The sequence below is a fragment of the Neoarius graeffei genome, chromosome 8 (assembly GCF_027579695.1).
Source record: "Neoarius graeffei isolate fNeoGra1 chromosome 8, fNeoGra1.pri, whole genome shotgun sequence".
Classification (NCBI taxonomy): Eukaryota; Metazoa; Chordata; class Actinopteri; order Siluriformes; family Ariidae; genus Neoarius; species Neoarius graeffei.
The window spans coordinates 80965114-80992678 of record NC_083576.1 but is presented as its reverse complement, the minus strand read 5'-3'; the positions used below and the strand labels follow the sequence as shown (position 1 = coordinate 80992678).

General features: G+C 41.4%; 1 protein-coding gene across 1 annotated transcript in view; it reads left to right on the top strand.

Annotated features, from left to right (window-relative positions):
* Positions 1 to 26215, top strand: part of smc1b (structural maintenance of chromosomes 1B) — a 68427-nt gene extending 42212 nt beyond the window's left edge. Inside the window, exons 17-25 of the mRNA XM_060928324.1 lie at positions 5193 to 5338; positions 10562 to 10715; positions 17306 to 17401; positions 19524 to 19680; positions 19802 to 19956; positions 21854 to 22005; positions 23873 to 23942; positions 24150 to 24260; positions 26117 to 26215. Of these exons, the coding sequence (XP_060784307.1) occupies positions 5193 to 5338; positions 10562 to 10715; positions 17306 to 17401; positions 19524 to 19680; positions 19802 to 19956; positions 21854 to 22005; positions 23873 to 23942; positions 24150 to 24260; positions 26117 to 26215 (1140 nt within the window). The remainder of the gene's footprint in view (positions 1 to 5192; positions 5339 to 10561; positions 10716 to 17305; positions 17402 to 19523; positions 19681 to 19801; positions 19957 to 21853; positions 22006 to 23872; positions 23943 to 24149; positions 24261 to 26116) is intronic.
* The last annotated feature ends 1350 nt before the right edge of the window (positions 26216 to 27565 follow it).

The following is a 27565-nucleotide window of genomic DNA, read 5'->3' as shown; positions in this document are numbered from 1 at the left end:
TGAGCTAATGACGACTGATATATAAGGCAGAATGGCTTGCCATTACGTTCAACAAAAAAGTATAAACTCTCCCACTCTGTTAAAAATGTCCTATGTTCGTCTTCATATTTTCGTTTTGCTGTGCATTTTTTCATTGCCATTTTGAGAGGCTACTTGGCACAAGATGCACCTTGCCCAAAATCTTAGCGATTATCTCACGCACATGCGCATTTGACATGACCTGAAAATACCGTAATATACCCAAGCAAAGCGAAGATGCATTTGACGAAAATACCATACTGAACTCAAGCAAAGCGCACACGCACATAAAAAAAACACAAACACAAACTTCGATATGAACGTAAGAGCCGCATGCGGCTCGCGAGCCACGGGTTGGCCACCCAAGTCGTACGCTTTATCGGCGGCCTTTTTCTCCTCTTCAGACCGAGGTCGCTTTGTCTCTGGCGGTTTCTGTCCACCTTTCAGAAAATTCCACATCGCAACGTAGCTTTGGCAGATGTAGATGTAAACAACAAAAACACGTGTTTAAATGGGCGATAATGTGGCCACATCTATTGAATTTGATAACGTGATTACCGCGATATTCAACGAGATGCGTTATATGCATGCGCAGTAGTGAAAATACCAACAGCCTGACTCGTACACGATATGATTCGGAATTCTTCGGTATTTTCCGTCCTGCCGATAAACACATCGATTAACACAGACACGGCACGCGCTTAATATGTGGCGGCTTTAGTTGACAGTGTGTCTGAATCTTCGCTTCATATATATTTTTTATTTTCAACTGGAATTACCCGCCAAATGACAAATTAAGTCGCCTCGGGCGACCGGACCACCGCGAATTTCGAGCTGTGCTATATGAATGCATACACATGATCTTGAGTAAGTGGAACTTACCTAAACGAACAAATCAAACAAACACTAAAACAAATTTTAAATAACAAATTGTACAACATGACAAGACTAAATGTAGAGTAAATTTTAGTGTCATACTGTTTTATTTTCCTTTTCACTGAGCGTTGCCTCTTCAAGGACTAACGACAGAACATTTTGCACCGAAACATGTTTATCTTATCGTGCTCCTTACATGTGTAGCAGATGTGCGTACAAGACAGCGATTAGACAAGATCCGATCAGCTTTATAGCTGATCACGCTCCCGGCGTGTGATCAGGGCATGTAATTGCATGGGTGTTAGTACCTGGACGGAAATACGGATTTCCGTCAAAAATAAAATGCCAATATTCTGGGGGTTTTTTTAGCTTTCAAATTACCCACCAGTATATAAACGTTTTTTGGTTTGGCACTATAAGCTTTCCGTAGTAGTTTTTCATGATTAGTATGCCGTAAAGCTCCATCTCGGGTGTGTTCGCATGTTGTGCACTGTCGCTGAAATCCGAATATTACCGAGCTGTATCTCAGACCCCGTCCACACGTAGCCGGGTATCTGCTAAATCGAAGATATTTTTCTACGTTTTGGCCTGTCATCCACATGAAAACACATCAAAAACGAATATTTAAAAAAACTCCGGGCAAAGTGAAGATTTTTGAAAACTCCGTGTATGCCTTTTCGTGTGGACAGAGATAACCGGAGTTTTGCGTTTTAGAATGTCACAATCTGCGCCAAAAAAATGACAACAAATCTGCCCTGACGTCAAACGTGCGACCTTTGTTTACTGCAGAAGCCAGATTAAGCATGGACTTAAGCTAGCCGCACACTACGGCGATCCACGCGGTACCGAACCGACCCATTTCAGAGCCGACTCCCGACAGGGCACGCACATATCCCCCGACTGTTGACGAGTGCAGTCGCGATTGAAGCGACACGTGACAACTTAATAGCTTTGTGATTGGCTATTGGATATAGTTACTGTTAAATCCAACACTTGAAGATGCTACAGGCTGAATTACAAATGACACAACATGGAATATGTAGCGCACTATCTAGGCTGCATGAGCTATTATTTCCAACCTTAAATAGTGCACTTATATAGGGGAGTTAAAGCGATTTGGAATTCAGCCACACAACTTGAGCAGAGTGGCTTTCCAGCTCACTGTGTCTATGGATAAAGCTTCAGTCTATGGAATTACAGTATATACCTGCATTAGGTGCTACCAACACGTATTTCTCGCGCTAGAAATTGTGTTTAATGATGTCACGTGTTATATGCGAAAGATATGATTGGCTATTGCTAGCGACTCTCGCCGATCAGTCTGGCTCCCGATTAGTTTTTCGAATCGGCTGTGAGATGAGTCGGTACCATCGAAAACTAGTCTTTACGCCTGACTCGCGACTTCAGTTGGCTCGGTACGCTGAAAATCGGCGTAGTGTGCGGCTAGCTAAAGAGTAATGGATCGGAGTAGTGCCTTGAAAGCGTTAATTATTGTGCAGGTGCTATTTACATGTTTAATCTTAGAAGCCCAACTACTGCTCCAAGAGCACAGGCGATGTGATTAGGGGGTAGGATTTGGGGAAATAATGCCATCTACAGGTTTGGAATGCTTATGAATGTGATTGAAAATGCAGATGTTCGGTTATGTGTGGAAGGGATTTTTTTCGAAGACGAGGTGGTGTGGATAAAACATTTTTATAAACGGAGGGGGGGAAAATGTTCGGTTTTAAAAATACCCGGCTACGTGTGTACATGGCATTAGGCCATTCTTGGCAAACTATCAACATTGTAGCAAACAAACAACGATTGAAGTCTGACAGTTATAATGCCAAATTTTCTGGAAATCGGCGCATCTAAAGCAGAAATTAAGAAACTAGACAGGGGTATAAAAAATCGTTGGCGGGATGATTGGTTGAAGGAAACCGACAATTTTGGAAAACCTGTCCACACATGGTGTCGAAAGTTGACAGACAAGCCAGGAGTTGCGTTTTGCTTATTATGTCAGCAAGATATTAGGTATGGACAGAATGGAAAGAAGGTGCTGCTTAAACACGCCAATGAAGATAAAACGCACCAAAAAGCCGTCCGCCAGCAAGCACTGACGCAAACTCATGGGTGTTAGCAGACAGAAGTCATTTTGACTGAAAAAACTTACTGAAGCCGGAGGCTGAGGGTGCGCAGCAGCCGAACGAGCCGGCAAGGCGCAAAGCAGCGCCTTGGGCTTATAGCCCAAGGTGCGTGGGGAGGGTGCGGGAGGGGGTATCCCCCTCCCGCAAGGGGGGTCTGGGGGATCACCCCCAGAAAATTTTTGAAAATACAGTGCTCTGAGGTGCTTTCTGAGCCCATTTTGCAAGGTTATAAATGAAAAATAACAGTGAGTATTCAAGACATAATATGGTCTATATATACAAAATAATTTTAATGGTTGGACCACAATTTTAAATTCAAATACAGGTAAATATCACACTAGATAATAGCTAGCTATTGTACCACACAACAGCCTACATAGTGATGGTAGCAAATCAACTTTCTTCTTTACTATTTGCAGAAGAAATATTTCAAATATTCATAGAACACTATTTTAAGACTGTTCAGCAATGTTTAACTAGTTTATCAAATGCTGGAAATTTTCTTTTTACATGTGTGAATACCACTAAATGTAGGTAAACCATTGCCACATACTAGATCACCTTTTCCATTACTACATACAGTAAAAGAATTATTCCAAAATTCATAGAACACGATTTTCAGTTTTATCAAATGCTGAAAACAATTTTTTTTACATGTGTATACCACTAAATGTAGGTAAACTATTGTCACATACTAGATGATGTCGAGATCACCTTTTCCATCTAGACATCATCTAGTATGTGACAATAGTTTACCTACATTTAGTGGTATACACATGTAAAAAAATTGTTTTCAGCATTTGATAAAACTGAAAATCGTGTTCTATGAATTTTGGAATAATTCTTTTACTGTATGTAGTAATGGAAAAGGTGATCTAGTATGTGGCAATGGTTTACCTACATTTAGTGGTATTCACACATGTAAAAAGAAAATTTCCAGCATTTGATAAACTAGTTAAACATTGCTGAACAGTCTTAAAATAGTGTTCTATGAATATTTGAAATATTTCTTCTGCAAATAGTAAAGAAGAAAGTTGATTTGCTACCATCACTATGTAGGCTGTTGTGTGGTACAATAGCTAGCTATTATCTAGTGTGATATTTACCTGTATTTGAATTTAAAATTGTGGTCCAACCATTAAAATTATTTTGTATATATAGACCATATTATGTCTTGAATACTCACTGTTATTTTTCATTTATAACCTTGCAAAATGGGCTCAGAAAGCACCTCAGAGCACTGTATTTTCAAAAATTTTCAAGGGGGTGATCCCCCAGACCCCCCTTGCGGGAGGGGGATACCCCCTCCCGCACCCTCCTCGCTCTCCGCGCACCTTGGGCTATAAGCCCAAGGTGCTGCTTCGCGCCTTGCCGGCGTTGCCGGCTCGTTCGGCTGCTGCGCACCCTCAGCCTCCGGCTTCAGTAAGTTTTTCAGTCAAAATGACTTCTGTCTGCTAACACCCATGTGTAATTGCAATGATGTAATGCAATAGATGTAACGTCTCCTTTTTATCTAGTAAAGAGTATCTATAGATTTGAGAACAAAGGGACGGTATGAGGGGTGTGCCGAACCCTCATCACTTGTCCGTTTCTGCAGTAAACCTCCTTTTTCTTGCAAAAGGACGAGACTGGTGTTGGTGTTTGTCATTTTTCCACGACACTAAATTTTCCACGGTTTTCTAAGTTGTTATCTTTTATCATTTGCATTGAGCAACATTTTTTCCCCAGCAGTCCATGACCCAATCAAAAAGGGCCCACGATCCATTTCTGTATCATGAGTCACCAGTTGAGAAACACTTGATTAGCACATTTTTGTGGGTTGGGCGGTGCAGGTTGGTTCTCAGACCCTAAATCACGTATCACTAGAAGCCACTCTTTAGAACGCGTCTTGCTGTCCACCATGACTGCTTCTCGTTGCAAGTTTACAGCAACATAAACAAGGTTTGACGTCATGACATGTATTTTTGCAATGCACAACTGTCAGAAAAACACACCAGCATTGATAAAAGGAATCAATAACTATCGAGGAATACGATTCCGATGGATCACACAATTTGGAACCGGTTCTCAACTGGAACTGGGTCTTAATTCCCATCCCTATGTATATGAACTGTTTTAACCATTAAGCAATTGAGTTTTGAGCACATTTTAAATGTGTGTGTTGTTCAGGAGGAAGAGAAGCTGCTTGCTGCAGTAGATGAGTCTCAGTCAAAGCTCCTAGTCTTAAAGAATAAGCAGGTGGAACAGACGTCTTACATTAATAAAGCAAAGGCTGAGCTGGATAAAAGGATCAGTGGGCTTCAGCAGAACTCCAGGTATCTCTGGTTGCTAATACTTAATCGCTGGTTGATTTTAGTATTGACTCAACCAGTTCTCTGTCATTTTATCTCCTCTCTTAAAGACAATGTCCTTAAAGGAACAGTCCACCGTACTTCCATAATGAAATATGCTCTTATCTGAATTGAGACGAGCTGCTCCGTACCTCTCCGAGCTTTGCGCGACCTCCCAGTCAGTCAGATGCAGTCAGACGCGCTGTCACTCCTGTTAGCAATGTAGCTAGGCTCAGCATGGCCAATGGTATTTTTTGGGGCTGTAGTTAGATGCGACCAAACTCTTCCGCGTTTTTCCTGTTTCCATAGGTTTATATGAGCAGTGATATGAAACAAGTTCAGTTACACAAATTGAAACGTAGTGATTTTCTATGCTATGGAAAGTCCGCACTATAATGACAGGCGTACTAACACCTGCGCGCTTCGGCAGCGCATTGATATCTGAGCTCCGTATCAATGCGCTGCCGAAGCGCGCAGAAGGTGTTAGTACGCCTGCCATTATAGTGCGCACTTTCCATAGCATAGAAAATCGCTACGTTTCAATTTGTGTAACTGAACTTCTTTCATGTCACTGCTCATATAAACCTATGGAAACAGGAAAAACGCGGAAGAGTTTGGTCGCATCTAACTACAGCCCCAAAAAATACCATTGGCCATGCTGAGCCTAGCTACATTGCTAACAGGAGTGACAGCGCGTCTGACTGCGTCTGACTGACTGGGAGGTCGCGCAAAGCTCGGAGAGGTACGGAGCAGCTCGTCTCAATTCAGATAAGAGCATATTTCATTATGGAAGTACGGTGGACTGTTCCTTTAAAGCTTTGCATTATATTAGAGCGAAGTGCTCTGAGAGCTACAGGTAGTCGTCGACATACGACTGCGTTTGGTTACGACTGACCGGTCGTAAACCGATCTGGTCGTAAGTCGGCCTATGTTAAATGAACGTAAGTATATTGTGATGTGTAATGATATTGTAATCATCTTAAAGTCTTATTTTATCAACATTTTCTTATTTCATTACCTTGGCTCATTATTTGGTTTAAGTCAAACACTGCATGCTACACTGCGTACAGTACAATTCGTTTAATATGTGCAAAACAAAAAAATACGAAATACAGGTGTGAAAAATAGAAAACATTTTAGTTTGAAACATACCAAAATACAAATGTAAAACATAGCAAAATACAAAATTTAGTGACCGCTGGCATCACTGCTGCTTGGCTGTGGGTCGTCTACGTCATCAGCTGTTGCAGTGCTCGGGCTGGCGGGAGGATTTGCTCGCTTCATAAACCAGGAGCTGGGGTGGAAACTGTATGACGGAGTGCACGAGGGAGCGCGAGAGAGACTGCGCATGTGCCTGGAGCTGGGGCGGAAACTGTTGTACGCGGCGAGAGGCGCTGCCAGGAGCTGGGGCGGAAACTGTCGTACGCTCAGCTAGCTCAGCTGGGAAACACTTGCCAGTCATAACCAGACGATCGTAAAGTCGCATAGGTCGTAAGTCGACGACTACCTGTATTTTAAAAAATGAGGTTAGTTAAAGTGCTTATTTGCATAATAGAGGCTTCTGCTATATTAGTATTGTGAATACAAGTAATGAAAAATATGTCAGAGTTAATAGTAGGGGTCAGAACACAGGCATGCAACATCAACCAAGAATAATTTACAATCATTATCAGTCCGAACACAGGCAGGAGTCGAAAACCATAAATAATTTGAAAACAGGAAAACAAGGCTCGGATTGAACGATATTAAATGCTTGATAAGATTTCACTATGAATACTGACCCTGTGTCTAAAATCGCTCACTCGTTCACTACTCCCTACTCACTATATAGGGAATTACTATATAGAGGACTATACAGTGAGCTCATTGATAAAATGAAAAAACGCTTTCGGATACTAGTCGGTCGCGCTGGTATTTACGTCATTACTGTCGCACAATTAAAACGTGCTGGATCAGTCGGCTGGTGGGTTTCAAAATAATAAATACATGTATGTATTTTTGTGATTAAATACATATTACAACCCCGATTCCAAAAAAGTTGGGACAAAGTACAAATTGTAAATAAAAACAGAATGCAATAATTTGCAAATCTCAAAAACTGATATTGTATTCACAATAGAACATAGACAACATATCAAATGTCGAAAGTGAGACATTTTGAAATTTCATGCCAAATATTGGCTCATTTGAAATTTCATGACAGCAACACATCTCAAAAAAGTTGGGACAGGGGCAATAAGAGGCTGGAAAAGTTAAAGGTACAAAAAAGGAACAGCTGGAGGACCAAATTGCAACTCATTAGGTCAATTGGCAATAGGTCATTAACATGACTGGGTATAAAAAGAGCATCTTGGAGTGGCAGCGGCTCTCAGAAGTAAAGATGGGAAGAGGATCACCAATCCCCCTAATTCTGCGCCGACAAATAGTGGAGCAATATCAGAAAGGAGTTCGACAGTGTAAAATTGCAAAGAGTTTGAACATATCATCATCTACAGTGCATAATATCATCAAAAGATTCAGAGAATCTGGAAGAATCTCTGTGCGTAAGGGTCAAGGCTGGAAAACCATACTGGGTGCCCGTGATCTTCGGGCCCTTAGACGGCACTGCATCACATACAGGCATGCTTCTGTATTGGAAATCACAAAATGGGCTCAGGAATATTTCCAGAGAACATTATCTGTGAACACAATTCACCGTGCCATCCGCCGTTGCCAGCTAAAACTCTATAGTTCAAAGAAGAAGCCGTATCTAAACATGATCCAGAAGCGCAGACGTCTTCTCTGGGCCAAGGCTCATTTAAAATGGACTGTGGCAAAGTGGAAAACTGTTCTGTGGTCAGACGAATCAAAATTTGAAGTTCTTTATGGAAATCAGGGACGCCGTGTCATTCGGACTAAAGAGGAGAAGGACGACCCAAGTTCTTATCAGCGCTCAGTTCAGAAGCCTGCATCTCTGATGGTATGGGGTTGCATTAGTGCGTGTGGCATGGGCAGCTTACACATCTGGAAAGACACCATCAATGCTGAAAGGTATATCCAGGTTCTAGAGCAACATATGCTCCCATCCAGACGACGTCTGTTTCAGGGAAGACCTTGCATTTTCCAACATGACAATGCCAAACCACATACTGCATCAATTACAGCATCATGGCTGCGTAGAAGAAGGGTCCGGGTACTGAACTGGCCAGCCTGCAGTCCAGATCTTTCACCCATAGAAAACATTTGGCGCATCATAAAACGGAAGATACGACAAAAAAGAACTAAGACAGTTGAGCAACTAGAATCCTACATTAGACAAGAATGGGTTAACATTCCTATCCCTAAACTTGAGCAACTTGTCTCCTCAGTCCCCAGACGTTTACAGACTGTTGTAAAGAGAAAAGGGGATGTCTCACAGTGGTAAACATGGCCTTGTCCCAACTTTTTTGAGATGTGTTGTTGTCATGAAATTTAAAATCACCTAATTTTTCTCTTTAAATGATACATTTTCTCAGTTTAAACATTTGATATGTCATCTATGTTCTATTCTGAATAAAATATGGAATTTTTAAACTTCCACATCATTGCATTCCGTTTTTATTTACAATTTGTACTTTGTCCCAACTTTTTTGGAATCAGGGTTGTAAATCAAGGCTGAATAATTTCTTCTTCGCTGTTGCCTTTTATTAAATCAAATTTGAGACTTTTAATTTGATTTCTTTCAATGCTACCGCAATGCATGATGGGATATATTGCTTGGTTAGTGACCATCAGTTGTACACTATTTTTGTGATGCATTGTGTGATACTTTGAGTGCACTATATAGGGTGTAATAATCCTCACTATCGTTTCGGACAGCACTACAAAATGGCATCCTCGCTATATAGTGCCCTAGTTAGTGAGTAGGGAGCGATTTCAGACACAGGGTGAGACAACAGGGTGTATATAATTAACCTAATTAAGTCCTAATACAGAACAGGTGAACACAGTTGGGTAACAAACCAGTGACAGAACTCAAAATAATACACAACATGAAAACAGTGCTTGTCACTCTGAGAGTACTTTGTGTACAACATTTTATTAAACTGGCTTCAAGTTCAATAATTTTGATTCTTTTTTACACTGTGAAAAAATGATACACTTTCTTATGCTCCTGTCTATAAAGTTTATACTTCCTTGTGTATTTTAGCGGGAGTATGGTAATATATATATAGGCAGAGTCAGCTAATATTTCTTTTTGTTAAAATAGTTTTGAAACAAATATCTGATTATTATTTTTTTTTCAAGATCATTTTTAGTTCAAGCTTGAAATTCTCTTAATTCTATTGGTAGATCTTTTTGTTTATTTTTTAGAAAGAAACACAATTACCTACCAATAGAATAAGACAATTTCAAGCTTGGATTTAGTAAATATATCTAGAAATAAACTTTGTGGCCTGAACTGTCTAGTAATCTCATAATGAGGAATATTAAATAACTTCCTTTATAATAATTTCAATTTATATAGCGCCTTTCTCCAAACCCAAGGTCGCTTTACAATTATAAGGAAAAAAAAAGTCCACCAAATAAAGGTCAGGATGTCATTCCAATGGTGTAGCAGCCACAGTCCCACCAAAAGGCACACGGAAACAAGTCCCACACCGCCAGCACGGCCGCCGCACCGCTGCCGGGCAACATCACTCGGAACACCATGCCATGAATCCACAAAGCGAGCACAGACGGACCGCTACACAGAGCGCTGGTATGTCCCAAACTGCCTGCACAGCCGTCGCGACGCCACCGAGCAACATCGCTCGGAACATCACGCCGAGCACTAAAGCACCACTGCACAAAGCGCTGGACAACCACGATGTTAAAATGAGCAACGAGCTCACTGCAGTCTATAGCGAGGAGCACAGGCATCACCTACGGCGAACCAAGGTCTGGAGGGAACCGACGCCCAAAACTGGGTCCGGAGCTACACCACAACCGGCGGACAAAACACTCAAACAAAAACAAACATCAAACTACACAAACACAAAAAAAAAGAAAAAAGGAGAGAAAATAAAATAAAAAGCTCCGGTGAGAAGCGGCAGCCAGAATGCACATGACTTACTCTCAACCGGAAACGGGGAAAAAAAAGTGGCATGGACTATATCTAAATTTGTTAAGTTATTGTTTGTTGTTGGGTTTTTTTTCAGTATCTAAAGGAAGAAATCTCCTCTCTCTCTCTCTCTCTCTCTGTCTCAGGGAACTGGTAAAGCTGCAGAAGGAGATGATCTCTGTGGAAACTGCCTTGGAGCATCAGAGACTTGGCAAACACAACCTGCTCCTGGGCTGCAAAATCGAGGGCGTGCCTCTCACCGTGCTCTCAGGATCACTGGACGACATCAGTGATATCCAGGTACATCGAGACGGTACACAGTACGGTCATCAGGGTAAAAATACTTTATACACAGTAAAAATCATAGTGTCAATTTTACTCTTTAAGAGTTGAATTTAACTCTCTGTCAGATAACATTTGGTCCCACTCAAAATCAGTGTAAGATTTACTCTATAGCCGGTGTAAGATTTTTAGAGTTAATTTTACTCTATTTTGTGTCAAAATTAACAATGAGGTGTGTAATAGGGCTGTGCGATGTCCCCTTAATTGGCATCGACGATGTTTACAGTGCAAACATCGTGATGGACGATGATATCGGGGGGGATTTTAATACCACGTTATTAAATATATTATTATTATTATTATTAAAAGTATTAGATACTCATCCGAGGCTTTGGCACGTAAAGGAAAAAAAAAAGCGCTAGGTGATGTGGAATATTTGGTCTTGACAACGGATATGTGGTCCAGCTGCAACATGATGCCCTATATGTCAGCTACCGTACATTATGTGGACCGAGAGTGGGCAATGCAGTCCAAATGCCTGCAGACGAGTTTCATGCCAGAGACACATTCAGCGGACAATTTAGAAAACGCATTGCGCGAGACACTTGCCGAATGGAAAATAGAGGAGAAAAAGATCGCCTGTATAACAACGGGGCGAATATTGTCACAGCCATCAGGCAATTGAAATGGCCGTGGTTAGGTTGTTTTGGGCACAATTTGAACCTGGCCATAACCAACTCTCTTGCGCAACAGAGGGCCAGTACAGACCGAGCGTTTGGAGTTTGCCGAGCAGTCAACACTGCGTTTGCGCACAGCTGGCTTCGGAGAAATGAGCTGCGCAAAGCGCAGGTGGAAATGAACCTCCCCGAGCACTCACTGATCACGGCAAGATATTAATCTGCTCTAACAATGAAAGACTAGTATTCAAACTATGAGAAGAAACTACACTTAAGCTATTACTCATTGTTTATTTACACCATATCAATTGAAGATGCGTTTCGGCCTTTAGTGCGCACTTGAACGCGCTAATTTTTCCAAATTTATTAGTGTTTGAATTATTGCACCAGCTTTTAAAATCATGATTTAATATAATTATTTTTTTTTTTACTGTCTACATTTATCAGAATCACCTTCATTCTTCTATTTGGTTTGACATTATGGCTTAGAGTGGACCATTTTGTGTCTGAAAGTAGGCCTATTTACCAGATTAAAGTCATTTGACTTCTGCCGAAGTCTGCGCTTCACTGCCGTTTGATAAGGTGCAATATTTCCCGACTGAAGTCGTTAATAGTGGCTATTTGTTTGAACAACATGACAAATTTTACATTAAAAGTATAGTGTAGGCTAAAAAATGAAGTCGAAATTTATTATTAGTAGCATACTGTATTTGTGTAATTCCATGTTATGTTCACTAGCACGTCCCTGCACCATAGCCTACGTGAACAAGCGGTAATAGGATATTACTTTATAATGATTTTTATAATTATATATATATATATATATATATATATATATATATATATATATGTATATATATATATATATATATATATATATATATATATATATATATATATATATGTGTTATATAATATATTTATATATTAAACAAAACTAACTAAACTAACAAAAAACTAACTTTTTAGGTTAAATAGGCCCAGATGATACCGTATATGCATGTTTATGACAGGAGGGGGCGTGGTATCACGATGGTGGCTCTCCATCATGATGGATGACCACCATCGTCGATGGACGATGGCATCGTCTATCGGCACAGCCCTAGTGTGTAAAACTATTTAACACTATAGATAGTGTAAGATTTTCAGAGTTAATCTGACTCTATATTGTATTTTCGCGGGGAATCATCACCCTGCAGAGTAGATTTTGTCGTTGTGTGCAAGTGGGAATTAACTCTCACTTTTGACACTACCATTTAGATGATTTTACTCTGCATAGTGTTATAACTACTCTATCCAGAGGAAAATAGGTTTACACTGCAATATTGACACTCCATTTTTTACTGTGTACCCATAAGGTACCAGAACTGTTGATATCTGAAACTGTGTGATTGATTGAGAAACATCAGACCGATACCAAACATTCCAGCGAGAAACTTTTCAGAACCTGCTGTGTTTACTTGTTCAAAAACGGGTGTGAAAATTAACCCACAGGCCCACGTCACAGTTTGAATGACTTCGATTGAACCCAGTATGCACTCACTGGCCACTTTAATAGGAACTTGTTCTTGATTCTGAGGGTGTATTCAGACCAGGATAGTTCGATAGTTCACTTGCTTTGGTCCGAACCAAATGTTTTTTTTATTTTTTCATTTTGGTGCGGTTCGCTTTCACACTGTACATTTTAGTAAGCGGACCAAAATCTGTCAACAAAGCCACGTGCCCTGAGGTCGTTCAGCTATTGGTCAGAGACGACACGCGCACAAAGCGTTAAGTTCAAAAGTAGTCATGGAGGCTTTCCGTGCTGTTATTCTTTTTAATGTCATCAAAGCTATATGTTTTTTCCAGTTTTTACTGTTTTCACAATTGTGCGATTACTATGCTGTTGTACAAGTAATTTATCAACGACGACTTCAAAGGGCAAGGCGGCTACGGAGGATAGCGCTGATGAGCGCACATCATGTTGTGACAGTTCAGGCTCTTCACGCAAGACGGAGGAGGTATGTGTCGGGATATTCGCCTTATCCATCGTAATAGATGAATTTCTTTTTTGCGTCGCTAGTACCGCCACTTTTTGAAAGAATGTTCCTGATTTTAATGTAGGTCTGACGGAGTTTCTTTACTTTTAGCCGACATTGTTCTGGGGAGCGCGTGAACCCCTTCTCCTTCATTTTCTCACTGAATACAGCAAACACGTCGGCATTTTTGTGTGTTCTCTCCAAAAGCTCAGATATGTGGACATCTGCCCATATATCCACAAGGGGACGCGTTTCTTCCTCGGCCCACGTTTGCCCCCTACTCATTTTTTGTACTCTGTAGTCTAGCCTACCACTGGTCTGAATGACTGAACGACTGTTGTAAGGTTCCCTTGACAACCGAAACAGTGTTTGCACTTTGCGGTGGAGTGTCAAGACTCTGTTTCCCATAATGCTCGACAAACGACGGAAGCTCCCGAGGTACAAAAAAGCAAAACTGTCAGATTAGGTCCGGTCTGCTTTCACACCTCCAAAAGGTCCGCACCAGGGTTCCTTTGGTCTGGACCGAGTCCGACCTTGCAGCTCAGTCTCGGTCCGCTTGTTTGGTCCGGACCAGAGTTCGGTGGTTTGTATTCAGACCAACCCAAAAGGTCCGGACCAAGGGAAATTTGGTTCGTTTGGTCATTTGGTCCGGACCAAACAATGTAGGTGTGAATACGCCCTAAGATTCCTGTTCTTGGCTGCAGAATTGGAACCCAATGTGTCCTTCTGCTGTTACTTTTCTGCTGAGATGCTTTTCTGCTCACCACGGTTGTAAAGAGTGATGAGTTACTATATCCTTGCTGGCCGCTCAAACCAATCTGTCCATTTTCCTCTGATCTCTTTTATCAACAAGGCATTTGTTTCCACCCACAGAACTGTTGCTCACTCACTCAGTGTTTGTTTGTTTTTTGCACCATTCTGTGTAAACTCTGGAGACTGTTGTGTGTGAAAACCCCAGGAGGAGATCAGCAGTTTCTGAAACACTCAAACCTCATACTCGTCTGGCTCAAACCAACACCCATGTCTGAAGTGAACATTAACAGGGTTTTCATTAGTAACCGATTGCCAATCGAAATCATCGGTTGTAATGACGTCTGAATCGGTTGTTTTTCAGCCAAAAGCAATTTTCCCGTAATTGTTCGAACTTTCTCGTCGGACTTATTTGATAAGGAACGCCGTTACTTGCGCGCCTTTTGGTTGCTGAGGCTGTGTACATGTGACTAGATAAAAGGTGGGAACCGATCAGCTAATCCTTCTTACATCGTCCAATCATTTAGCGCATATTAAATTACAGCATATCACGTGGGTCCTACATGGTAAGATGGTGACCTTATCCTATCCCACACGGTATAGCGTGATGGCGAACGCTGTTTGATTTCGGCTTCACAGAAAAAACTGGTAAGTCTCGCGGAAAATGCCCAGCAGTGTTCTCCCCGGGCGCTTTTAAAGTGGCGCACCGTCACGTTATAATTCTGGCCCGCCACCCTTCCCTTGGCCAAAATAAAAAGTAACTTCATCAGTAATAAATCGTAAAGTATTCGCTTTATTATAATTTTGTAGCTATTTAACACGCAGAAGACCATTAAACGAATGCATACGAGGCTACCTGAAGTGGCCGAAATAACTAGCCAGCAGCTAAATAACCATTACTGTGCAACGGTTACGCTTATCTATCGTCTTTTCTGACCATACACAGTTATCTTAAAGTAATCTTAGAACAGCACACACACATTAGTTAAGTTCAGGTCTTTTATTTTACGTATCTGTGATCGTGTAAGTGAGAGCTGTATTTTTCCCATTGCTTCAGTGTTTGTTTACTGCAGGACTTCTGGGTTCCTGAGTCAAAGGACCTGAACTACGGAGGCTGGGGTGGCTTTGTAGTGCCAGTCTCGGGCACGCGCACCAGCTTATGCATTGATTAGAGTGGTTTCACCCAATTAACATTATGTGTATTGTAAAAAATGTATATATGTTATTTACCAGCTGGGAGGTCCGTATCGTGAAATACTGTGACCGAAGTCTTGAAAGTACTGAGCGAGGCCCTCTGGGCCGAGGTCAGTATTCAAGGCCGAGGTCACAGTATTTCACCATACGGACCGACCTTAAGCTGGTAAATAATATATTTATTTTTTTCTTTACCAAATTCTAACAGAAAATTAGAGCGCCCGAAAGGGAAAACCGAGCCGTGCCGCCATTTTGAATCCTCATTCATGGCTATAATGCAAATGGCTTCCTCCTCGGTATACAAGTGCACTTCCATGGCAGGAAAAAAACTACATTTTGCCGCCTATGTAGTCCCCTATTTATACAAATAGGAGTCATTCAGGATTCAGCCATGTTTTTGCTCGGTGTTAGCAACAGTTAGAGGTTTTTATCTTTCTCCTGAAATGTTCTCTTTTATTTCTTCTTCCTCAGGGTAGTAAAACTCGCTTTCGCTGTGAACACTGTCGTTATCGCTATCCATGCTGTAAAATTAATGCTATTCTCCTGAGAAATGCGAAAATAAATGTTGACAAAAATTGCTACTATGTTTGTTGTTGTTGTGAACAAGCGAGTCGCCAGAGGTCCGTAACTGGGGTCCGTACCGTAGGATACGGACCCGCTCGCCAGCCAATCAGAGCGCAGGATTTGATGGAAACCGGACCGCGAAAAAATAAATGCATTTATTGTAATTGGGTATTTTGTTTATGCATGGAAGTTCATTTATTTTTCACACACAGAAAAAATATAATTAATTCACGGAGGCGCAACAGGCGGATCAGTCTCAACTGAAATGTCAAATGAGTCTCACATTGACAATAAAGATGATATCTACAGTAAGAATGTGTTAATTTTTTGTAAAATGATTTTAACAAGGTGGCACGGTGGTGTAGTGGTTAGCGCTGTCGCCTCACAGCAAGAAGGTCCGGGTTCGAGCCCCGTGGCCGGCGAGGGCCTTTCTGTGCGGAGTTTGCATGTTCTCCCCGTGTCCGCGTGGGTTTCCTCCGGGTGCTCCGGTTTCCCCCACAGTCCAAAGACATGCAGGTTAGGTTAACTGGTGACTCTAAATTGACCGTAGGTGTGAATGTGAGTGTGAATGGTTGTCTGTGTCTATGTGTCAGCCCTGTGATGACCTGGTGACTTGTCCAGGGTGTACCCCGCCTTTCGCCCGTAGTCAGCTGGGATAGGCTCCAGCTTGCCTGCGACCCTGTAGAACAGGATAAAGCGGCTAGAGATAATGAGATGAGATGATTTTAACAATGATTTAGCATTTCCTATCAGTTTAATGGCCAGTTTCACTGTCAAAAAAGCCCAAAGTCCGTCAGCTTCAGCCCCCACTGGGGCCCCACCCCCTCCGCCACCTTTTATTTTTGAAAAGTGGAGAACCCTGCCCAGTTTACATTTTAAAAGTTATTGCTATTTTGCATTTTTGTCGTTATACGTTCGATTTCTTCGTTCTGCAAGCGTTCGTGTTATGTTCTGATTTCCCAAATCTTGATTGGGCTTTGTGGCATACGAACTGTAATTGCCATGAGACCCAGGAATGACTGTAATCGTATAATCTTACAATTAATATTTTGTAATAGCTGCCCCTGGAGAGAATAACAACACTTAGTATCTTCCTGTAATGGCTAACAAGTGTAGCAGTGCTTGTTGAGCGTCACTCCTCCATACAGAATTAAAAAATTCACTGAAAAAAATGCCAGCTCAGCCTTTGTCCCTGAGATGTTTTGTGCTTATTCTTCTGTTGCATTCCTGATTCAACCTTTGATAAATAGTTCATATGCTGAATTAGGATGTTAAAGCATTGTTAATGTCAGAGCAGTGCAGTGACGTGCTTTTCTGAGCCGTGAGCTGGGAAAAAGTGACGTGTTGAATGTTAATGTCATGGTGTTTCACAGTACAGAGAAAGGTTCTCTTCTTTTCAATACAGCTGGACTCTGAATCTGTAAGCACCACCACACAAGACATTTATGAGCGAGAAAGACAGATTGTGATCGACTATAGACCACTGGGAGATAACTTGAAGGTGAGGTTAAGTGCTTGCGTACCGTATAAATACACAAGCGCACACTATTTATACACGTAGTTCCGTATGTGCAAGGAGTGACATGTTAACAGTTTTGCATTCACAATCCAACATTTACTTCATAGTGACTCATATGTAAAATTTAATTATTTAAACTAAATAATATGGGGTTTTTTTTGTTCCAGTGTATTTGCCAAATTAGCTGGATAGCAATACAGCAATGCATGTAGCTTGGGATCTCTATAAATAGCTGGTTTGTTTACAACACATGCACAACCCCAATTCCAAAAAAGTGGGGACAAATTACAAATTGTAAATAAAAACGGAATGCAATAATTTACAAATCTCAAAAACTGATATTGTATTCACAATAGAACATAGACAACATATCAAATGTCGAAAGTGAGACATTTTGAAATTTCATGCCAAAAATTGGCTCATTTGAAATTTCATGACAGCAACACATCTCAAAAAAGTTGGAACAGGGGCAATAAGAGGCTGGAAAAGTTAAAGGTACAAAAAAGGAACAGCTGGAGGACCAAATTGCAACTCATTAGGTCAATTAATAGGTCATTAACATGACTGAGTATAAAAAGAGCATCTTGGAGTGGCAGCGGCTCTCAGAAGTAAAGATGGGAAGAGGATCACCAATCCCCCTAATTCTGCGCCGACAAATAGTGGAGCAATATCAGAAAGGAGTTCGACAGTGTAAAATTGCAAAGAGTTTGAACATATCATCATCTACAGTGCATAATATCATCAAAAGATTCAGAGAATCTGGAAGAATCTCTGTGTGTAAGGGTCAAGGCCGGAAAACCATACTGGGTGCCCGTGATCTTCGGGCCCTTAGACGGCACTGCATCACATACAGGCATGCTTCTGTATTGGAAATCACAAAATGGGCTCAGGAATATTTCCAGAGAACATTATCTGTGAACACAATTCACCGTGCCATCTGCCGTTGCCAGCTAAAACTCTATAGTTCAAAGAAGAAGCCGTATCTAAACATGATCCAGAAGCGCAGACGTCTTCTCTGGGCCAAGGCTCATTTAAAATGGACTGTGGCAAAGTGGAAAACTGTTCTGTGGTCAGACGAATCAAAATTTGAAGTTCTTTATGGAAATCAGGGACGCCGTGTCATTCGGACTAAAGAGGAGAAGGACGACCCGAGTTGTTATCGGCGCTCAGTTCAGAAGCCTGCATCTCTGATGGTATGGGGTTGCATTAGTGCGTGTGGCATGGGCAGCTTACACATCTGGAAAGACACCATCAATGCTGAAAGGTATATCCAGGTTCTAGAGCAACATATGCTCCCATCCAGACGACGTCTGTTTCAGGGAAGACCTTGCATTTTCCAACATGACAATGCCAAACCACATACTGCATCAATTACAGCATCATGGCTGCGTAGAAGAAGGGTCCGGGTACTGAACTGGCCAGCCTGCAGTCCAGATCTTTCACCCATAGAAAACATTTGGCGCATCATAAAACGGAAGATACGACAAAAAAGACCTAAGACAGTTGAGCAACTAGAATCCTACATTAGACAAGAATGGGTTAACATTCCTATCCCTAAACTTGAGCAACTTGTCTCCTCAGTCCCCAGACGTTTACAGACTGTTGTAAAGAGAAAAGGGGATGTCTCACAGTGGGAAACATGGCCTTGTCCCAACTTTTTTGAGATGTATTGTTGTCATGAAACTTAAAATCACCTAATTTGGTTCTTTAAATGATACATTTTCTCAGTTTAAACATTTGATATGTCATCTATGTTCTATTCTGAATAAAATATGGAATTTTTAAACTTCCACATCATTGCATTCCGTTTTTATTTACAATTTGTACTTTGTCCCAACTTTTTTGGAATCGAGGTTGTATACTGTCGCCTTTGTACTGGAAAGAAATTATGATTTTTTATTTATTTATTTATTTTTATTTATTTTTTTTACGGAGGCTACAGATATGAATAAATTTTGTGACCACTGCCACTAAAGAACATGACACAACTCAATGAAATAAGCATCATCTGTCATGTTGTTATCAGGTTACTCGGGTACACAAGCCATGGATTTGTGTGTGTGTGTGTGTGTGTGTGTGTGTGTGTGTGTGTGTGTGTGGACAGAGTCTGACTGAGCAGCAGGAGGTGATGGACCAGCTGGAGGTGCTGAGAGAGAAACTGTCGTCTCTGGAGAGACTAATCCATGTGTCCAAGCCACCCAATATGAAGGCCTTGGAGAAGATGATTGAAGTGAAGGACAGCTTCCGTGGAGTGGTTGATGGTAAAAAAACACACACACACACACACACACACACACACACTGGAAGGTTGTGAAGATCTTCCACTGACATAATTATAAATGCAGTTAATTAACGTTTTGACTATACCTTTATGTGTGTTAGCATTTGAGGCCAGCGCAAGTGTAGCTAAGAAATGCCATCAAGAGTTTGAGCAAGTGAAGGCCAAACGCTTCCATCGCTTCAGCCAGTGCTTCGAGCATATTTCTGTCACCGTCAACAATATCTACAAAGACCTCTGCAGGAACGACAGTGCTCAAGTGAGACTTTCTGTTTTTCATATAGAAATTGTATAGATATAGAAAATTCTAAAGGGTTCACAAACTTTCAAGCACCACCGTAAACCGATCCAGTTTTCACTTGATCAAAACACGGTCAAGGTCACAGCCAGGCCAAATTTCTGAAATAGATTTTCAACAGTCACTTCCTTTCTGTCTGAATTGTATTTTAAGGGCATTGCTGGCATACAAATGAGTAACAAGACGGATTATACTTATTTGTGGCAGACGTAGTTGCCCAGCAGACAAGAAGGAAACCAGAAAGAGAAAAAGAAACTACTTCTTACTGGTTTTCTCAAACCAAAACAGACCTTTCAATTACATAATTTGGGCTACACCCTGTATTTCTGAATTTGGGCTTTTTCCATCATCTCATCTCATCTCATTATCTCTAGCCGCTTTATCCTTCTACAGGGTCGCAGGCAAGCTGGAGCCTATCCCAGCTGACTACGGGCGAAAGGCGGGGTACACCCTGGACAAGTCGCCAGGTCATCACAGGGCTGACACATAGACACAGACAACCATTCACACTCACATTCACACCTACGGTCAATTTAGAGTCACCAGTTAACCTAACCTGCATGTCTTTGGACTGTGGGGGAAACCGGAGCACCCGGAGGAAACCCACGCAGACATAGGGAGAACATGCAAACTGCACAGAAAGGCCCTCGCCGGCCACGGGGCTCGAACCCGGACCTTCTTGCTGTGAGGCGACAGCGCTAACCACTACACCACCGTGCCGCCCCTGCGATACATCTGTTAACCATTTTAATAATTACGCGATAACGTTGAAGAAATTTGCAGAAAATCACCAGGTCGTTTTCTCATAAACAAACCAGCGCTGACGTAGGATTCAGAAGGAGGCGTCCCGCACGTGACGTCACGAAAATCAGTGCTTCCCGGGAAATCCAAATGCCAAGTTTTTTCAGAGGCGGACCAATTTGCCTCAAATGGCTTGATTTCAACTGAATTTTTCTGGTATTGCGCAAGGTAAAAAAATTGCGCAAAACGCAAAATGTGACAGATATTTGACCAAAGTTTAATATAAAATAAGAGAATTACATTGATCTTGCTCCTGAATTTACCCGTGATATGGACTTTAAGATGCAAACTGTATCTTAAATACACACAGTTGCGTCCTGAATAGCTCTCTTTTATTCAGTCTTTTACCTGATTTACCTAATGTGGAAATCCTGCTCTGGTCATTGTTACACGAGTCTCACTCCTCCACGAAATCATGGCATGTCGATCGCCATTGATGGAGAATTCGTTCTCTGCACGACGTTTACGGCTTGTTCGACGAACCCGGAACAATAAGGGAATGGTCCGGATTTCGCGTCAATTACGAGAAATGCATGCTAATTCTTGTTAATTTCGGTGTTTTTAAAGAAGAAAGTCAAGACATTGGGTTTTATGCAGCCAAGTTTACTGAATCAACATTTCGGTTTTTTACTTTTGGTAGCATATTTTGGGCGTTTGACCTTAATTTGGACGCCTTTTTAATTTGGGCACCTACAACTGAAAGGCCTGCAGAAGTTTTTATTTGGTGTGTATGTACCAACATATAGTACGTGATACATACCAGCCTGTGATTCCTGATCGAGAGCCGCACTAATGCTATAACTAGAGCACACAGTACACACACCTACTGCACTGTACGCATTGACTGAGGCATCAAACTACTGTATGTGCAAAATGTGTTTGAGTAAAAGATGGAATTTTTTAAAATAAAAGTAATACAATACAAAACTGCAGTGGGAATTTTTGTACTTGGTCCTCAAATAAATTTCTCTGAAAGGATGTAATCATTAAAAACACATTTTTATAAAACGTCATAGGATAATATTTTATTGTGTGCGTTTGTGTGTGTCTGCTATAGGCGACTCTGAGTGCAGAAAATCCTGATGAGCCTTTCCTGGGTGGTATCAGTTATAACTGTGTGGCACCTGGGAAGAGATTTATGGCCATGGACAACCTGTCAGGAGGAGAGAAGTCAATCGCAGCGCTCGCTCTGGTGTTTGCTATTCACAGGTAGTCAGTTTGTACAACCCCGATTCCAAAAAAGTTGGGACAAAGTACAAATTGTAAATAAAAACGGAATGCAATAATTTACAAATCTCAAAAACTGATATTGTATTCACAATAGAACACAGACAACATATCAAATGTCGAAAGTGAGACATTTTGAAATTTCATGCCAAATATTGGCTCATTTGAAATTTCATGACAGCAACACATCTCAAAAAAGTTGGGACAGGGGCAATAAGAGGCTGGAAAAGTTAAAGGTACAAAAAAGGAACAGCTGGAGGACCAAATTGCAACTCATTAGGTCAATTGGCAATAGGTCATTAACATGACTGGGTATAAAAAGAGCATCTTGGAGTGGCAGCGGCTCTCAGAAGTAAAGATGGGAAGAGGATCACCAATCCCCCTAATTCTGCGCCGACAAATAGTGGAGCAATATCAGAAAGGAGTTCGACAGTGTAAAATTGAAAGAGTTTGAACATATCATCATGTACAGTGCATAATATCATCAAAAGATTCAGAGAATCTGGAAGAATCTCTGTGCGTAAGGGTCAAGGCCGGAAAACCATACTGGGTGCCCGTGATCTTCGGGCCCTTAGACGGCACTGCATCACATACAGGCATGCTTCTGTATTGGAAATCACAAAATGGGCTCAGGAATATTTCCAGAGAACATTATTTGTGAACACAATTCACCGTGCCATCCGCCGTTGCCAGCTAAAACTCTATAGTTCAAAGAAGAAGCCGTATCTAAACATGATACAGAAGCGCAGACGTCTTCTCTGGGCCAAGGCTCATTTAAAATGGACTGTGGCAAAGTGGAAAACTGTTCTGTGGTCAGACGAATCAAAATTTGAAGTTCTTTATGGAAATCAGGGACGCCGTGTCATTCGGACTAAAGAGGAGAAGGACGACCCAAGTTGTTATCAGCGCTCAGTTCAGAAGCCTGCATCTCTGATGGTGTGGGGTTGCATTAGTGCGTGTGGCATGGGCAGCTTACACATCTGGAAAGACACCATCAATGCTGAAAGGTATATCCAGGTTCTAGAGCAACATATGCTCCCATCCAGACGACGTCTCTTTCAGGGAAGACCTTGCATTTTCCAACATGACAATGCCAAACCACACACTGCATCAATTACAGCATCATGGCTGCGTAGAAGAAGGGTCCGGGTACTGAACTGGCCAGCCTGCAGTCCAGATCTTTCACCCATAGAAAACATTTGGCGCATCATAAAACGGAAGATACGACAAAAAAGACCGAAGACAGTTGAGCAACTAGAATCCTACATTAGACAAGAATGGGTTAACATTCCTATCCCTAAACTTGAGCAACTTGTCTCCTCAGTCCCCAGACGTTTACAGACTGTTGTAAAGAGAAAAGGGGATGTCTCACAGTGGTAAACATGGCCTTGTCCCAACTTTTTTGAGATGTGTTGTTGTCATGAAATTTAAAATCACCTAATTTTTCTCTTTAAATGATACATTTTCTCAGTTTAAACATTTGATGTGTCATCTATGTTCTATTCTGAATAAAATATGGAATTTTGAAACTTCCACATCATTGCATTCCGTTTTTATTTACAATTTGTACTTTGTCCCAACTTTTTTGGAATCGGGGTTGTACATAGGTGGAGTCAATATTAAATTATTTTCCTTAAGATTTTATGGATGGTGTTCCTGTAGCTGTGGTCAAGGTGTGAAAAGAAAACGATACCGCTTATATCATCGTATAATAGCACTTCCTCAAAACAACACTTGTGTCTTTTATTTGTAAATTTGATGAATTTTAATCACTGGTCATTGTTAATGAATAAAACTGTGAATTATTTCAGTGATAAATTTTAACCTTTGTTTTCTCATTTTGTCCCAGCTTCCGTCCGGCTCCATTCTTTGTGCTGGATGAGGTGGACGCTGCTTTGGACAACACAAACATTGGCAAGGCAAGATGACACTCACGGACTTTTTTTTTATTACTGATTTCTACTTGCCGAGACAAACCTGTTTTTCATTTGTGCTAATACTTGATAATACTGTACGTTTAGTAAAATGCAACTGAGCATTGCAGTTAGTTACAGAATAAAGTTCTGGATTGATAAATAATTAAAGGGCACTTTTTATCGTCTGATATATGAATCGATTCTGCGCAGGTGACGAGCTTCATTAGGGAGCAATCAAGAAATAACTTTCAGGTCATCGTTATCTCACTGAAGGAGGAGTTCTTTTCACGGTCAGATGCTCTGCTGGGGATCTACTCTGAGGTACTGCGCACTTACAGTACACACATGCTGTAAGATTTTCTTTTATATTTTTCATCGAGGCGGCACGGTGGTGTAGTGGTTAGCGCTGTCGCCTCACAGCAAGAAGGTCCGGGTTCGAGCCCCGTGGCCGGCGAGGGCCTTTCTGTGCGGAGTTTGCATGTTCTCCCCGTGTCCGCGTGGGTTTCCTCCGGGTGCTCCGGTTTCCCCCACAGTCCAAAGACATGCAGGTTAGGTTAACTGGTGACTCTAAATTGAGCGTAGGTGTGAATGTGAGTGTGAATGGTTGTCTGTGTCTATGTGTCAGCCCTGTGATGACCTGGCGACTTGTCCAGGGTGTACCCCGCCTTTCACCCGTAGTCAGCTCCAGCTTGCCTGCGACCCTGTAGAACAGGATAAAGTGGCTACAGATAATGAGATGAGATGAGATTTTTCATCGAACAGTAAATGAGAGGGCGGCACGGTGGTGCAGCGGTTATCACTGTCAAACCTCACAGCAAGAAGGTTCCAGGTTCGAACCTCACATGTGGAGTTCGCATGATCTCCCCGTGTCTGTCTGGGTTTCCTCCACAGTTCAAAGACATGCAGATTAGGTAAAAATACCCAGCCACTGGGGTTGCACAAGCCAGTGCATACTCAGTGCGCGGATAGATTAGAGAAGGTTGCGTCAGGAAGGGCATCCGGTGTAAAAAATGTACACTACCGTTCAAAAGTTTGGGGTCACTTTGAAATGTCCTTATTTTTGAAAGAAAAGCACTGTTCTTTTCAATAAAGATCACTTTAAACTAATCAGAAATACACTCTACATTGCTAATGTGGTAAATGACTATTCTAGCTGCAAATGTCTGGTTTTTGGTGCAATATCTCCATAGGTGTATAGAGGCCCATTTCCAGCAACTCTCACTCCAGTGTTCTAATGGTACAATGTGTTTGCTCATTGCCTCAGAAGGCTAATGGATGATTAGAAAACCCTTGTACAATCATGTTAGCACAGCTGAAAACAGTTGAGCTCTTTAGAGAAGCTATAAAACTGACCTTCCTTTGAGCAGATTGAGTTTCTGGAGCATCACATTTGTGGGGTCGATTAAATGCTCAAAATGGCCAGAAAAATGTCTCGACTATATTTTCTATTCATTTTACAACTTATGGTGGTAAATAAAAGTGTGACTTTTCATGGAAAACACAAAATTGTCTGGGTGACCCCAAACTTTTGAACGGTAGTGTATGCCAAATCAAATATACGGGTCATAAATTGATCTGCTCTGGCGACCCTTAACAGACTCCTTTTTTTTTTTTTTGTATTGTTATTAGGACCCCTTTGAAAATGAGATGCCACATCTCAAGGAGTTATCCTCAAATAAATAAATAAATAAAAATAACAGGCGGCACGGTGGTGTAGTGGTTAGCGCTGTCGCCTCACAGCAAGAAGGTCCTGGGTTCGAGCCCCGGGGCTGGCGAGGGCCTTTCTGTGTGGGGTTTGCATGTTCTACCCGTGTCCGCGTGGGTTTCCTCCGGGTGCTCCGGTTTCCCCCACAGTCCAAAGACATGCAGGTTAGGTTAACTGGTGACTCTAAATTGACCGTAGGTGTGAATGTGAGTGTGAATGGTTGTCTGTGTCTATGTGTCAGCCCTGTGATGACCTGGCGACTTGTCCAGGGTGTACCCCGCCTTTCGCCCGTAGTCAGCTTGGATAGGCTCCAGCTTGCCTGCGACCCTGTAGAACAGGATAAAGCAGCTAGAGATAATGAGATAAAAATAACAGACGAAGAAGAACAGTAAATGCCAAGGAAACATCTTGGGTTTGTCGTTTGCTATTTCTGTTCAGACCTGATGTTATTCCTGTCCTTCTGGCCCTACAGTTCAATGACTGCATGTCCAGCCACCTCCTGTCAGTGGACCTCACGCCGTACCCCCTCAACGACGACAACGGCAAAGAGAGACACAAAGACATGATGTAAAGGAGCAACAAAAGAAAACAAGCAAAGGGTTTCTGTTATTATGTTTTGTTTTTTGTTTTTACTGAACTACTGAAGTTTAGAGTTTAATTTCTTCCTGTTTAAAAAAAAAAAAGTTTGTATTAATTTCGTTTTAAAAATGGTAGGCCCTAATTTACAAGCACTTCAAGTTGCCGTAATGTTTTCTGGATGTTTTTATATCAAGTAACTATTGTTAGTGAACGTTTGAGTGATCAAAGAACGTTCCTTTCTGTTACGGTGTTCAGTGTTTTAATTTAAATAAATGTTTTTGCACTTGTAGATTTCCTTCCTTACACATCTTCTCATTCTGAGAATTATTCCCAGTATTTTGATCAGATTACACGCGGCCTCATTTCTTCAGACCTCATTTCACTGTTCTGATCTCTCACTCTGACACTAAATCTCTTCCCTTCATACTCATCCCCCTTTTTCTATGACACACAGTGCTGGGATGAGGAGAACGATCAGCTCGTACTTCGTGTCTTTTATTCAACATTAGTAGAACTGTCATATCTTGGTCCGCTGTTTTCTTTAGTGTGTTATTTACACCGGCACGTCTATATCATGGCATCGTATACAGTCGTGTTTGTCCCTCTGCGCAGCAGCATCGACAGTCTAGACGCCCTGAGATTCTTCCTCTGGGTAAGTTCTTCTGGTTCTTATGGTGCTTTAATTATGTAGTCACTGGATATCTAAAATATTTATCTTTGCGAAGTAATTATTTTTATCTGTCTTGTAGTACAAGACAAAATCAGATATGGAGACACAAGAGATAAATACAAATTAACACAAGGATTAGAACACTAGCAATAATAATAATAATAAAGTGCAATAATATTAGCAATAATAGTATCAGGACTTGTTTATTTTATTGTGTACAGTATTTATAGTACTTTGTGTCATCTCTGTCTCATCATGTGATGTCATATGAAGTTGTTCTCTTATGCTTACCGTTCAATTAATAATAATAATAATAATAATAACTTTATTAATTCATCTTGAACTAAAAATATATGATTAATTTGCGACAAAACTCAACAAAGTTGTAAAAATACATCTCCAGAAAAATAAGAGTATAATAGATAATATAATAATATATCTATAGATGGGGGCGGCACGGTGGTGTAGTGGTTAGCGCTGTTGCCTCACAGCAAGAAGGTCCGGGTTCGAACCCCGTGGCCGGCGAGGGCCTTTCTGTGCGGAGTTTGCATGTTGTCCGCGTGGGTTTCCTCCGGGTGCTCCGGTTTCCCCCACAGTCCAAAGACATGCAGGTTAGGTTAACTGGTGACTCTAAATTGACCGTAGGTGTGAATGGTTGTCTGTGTCTATGTG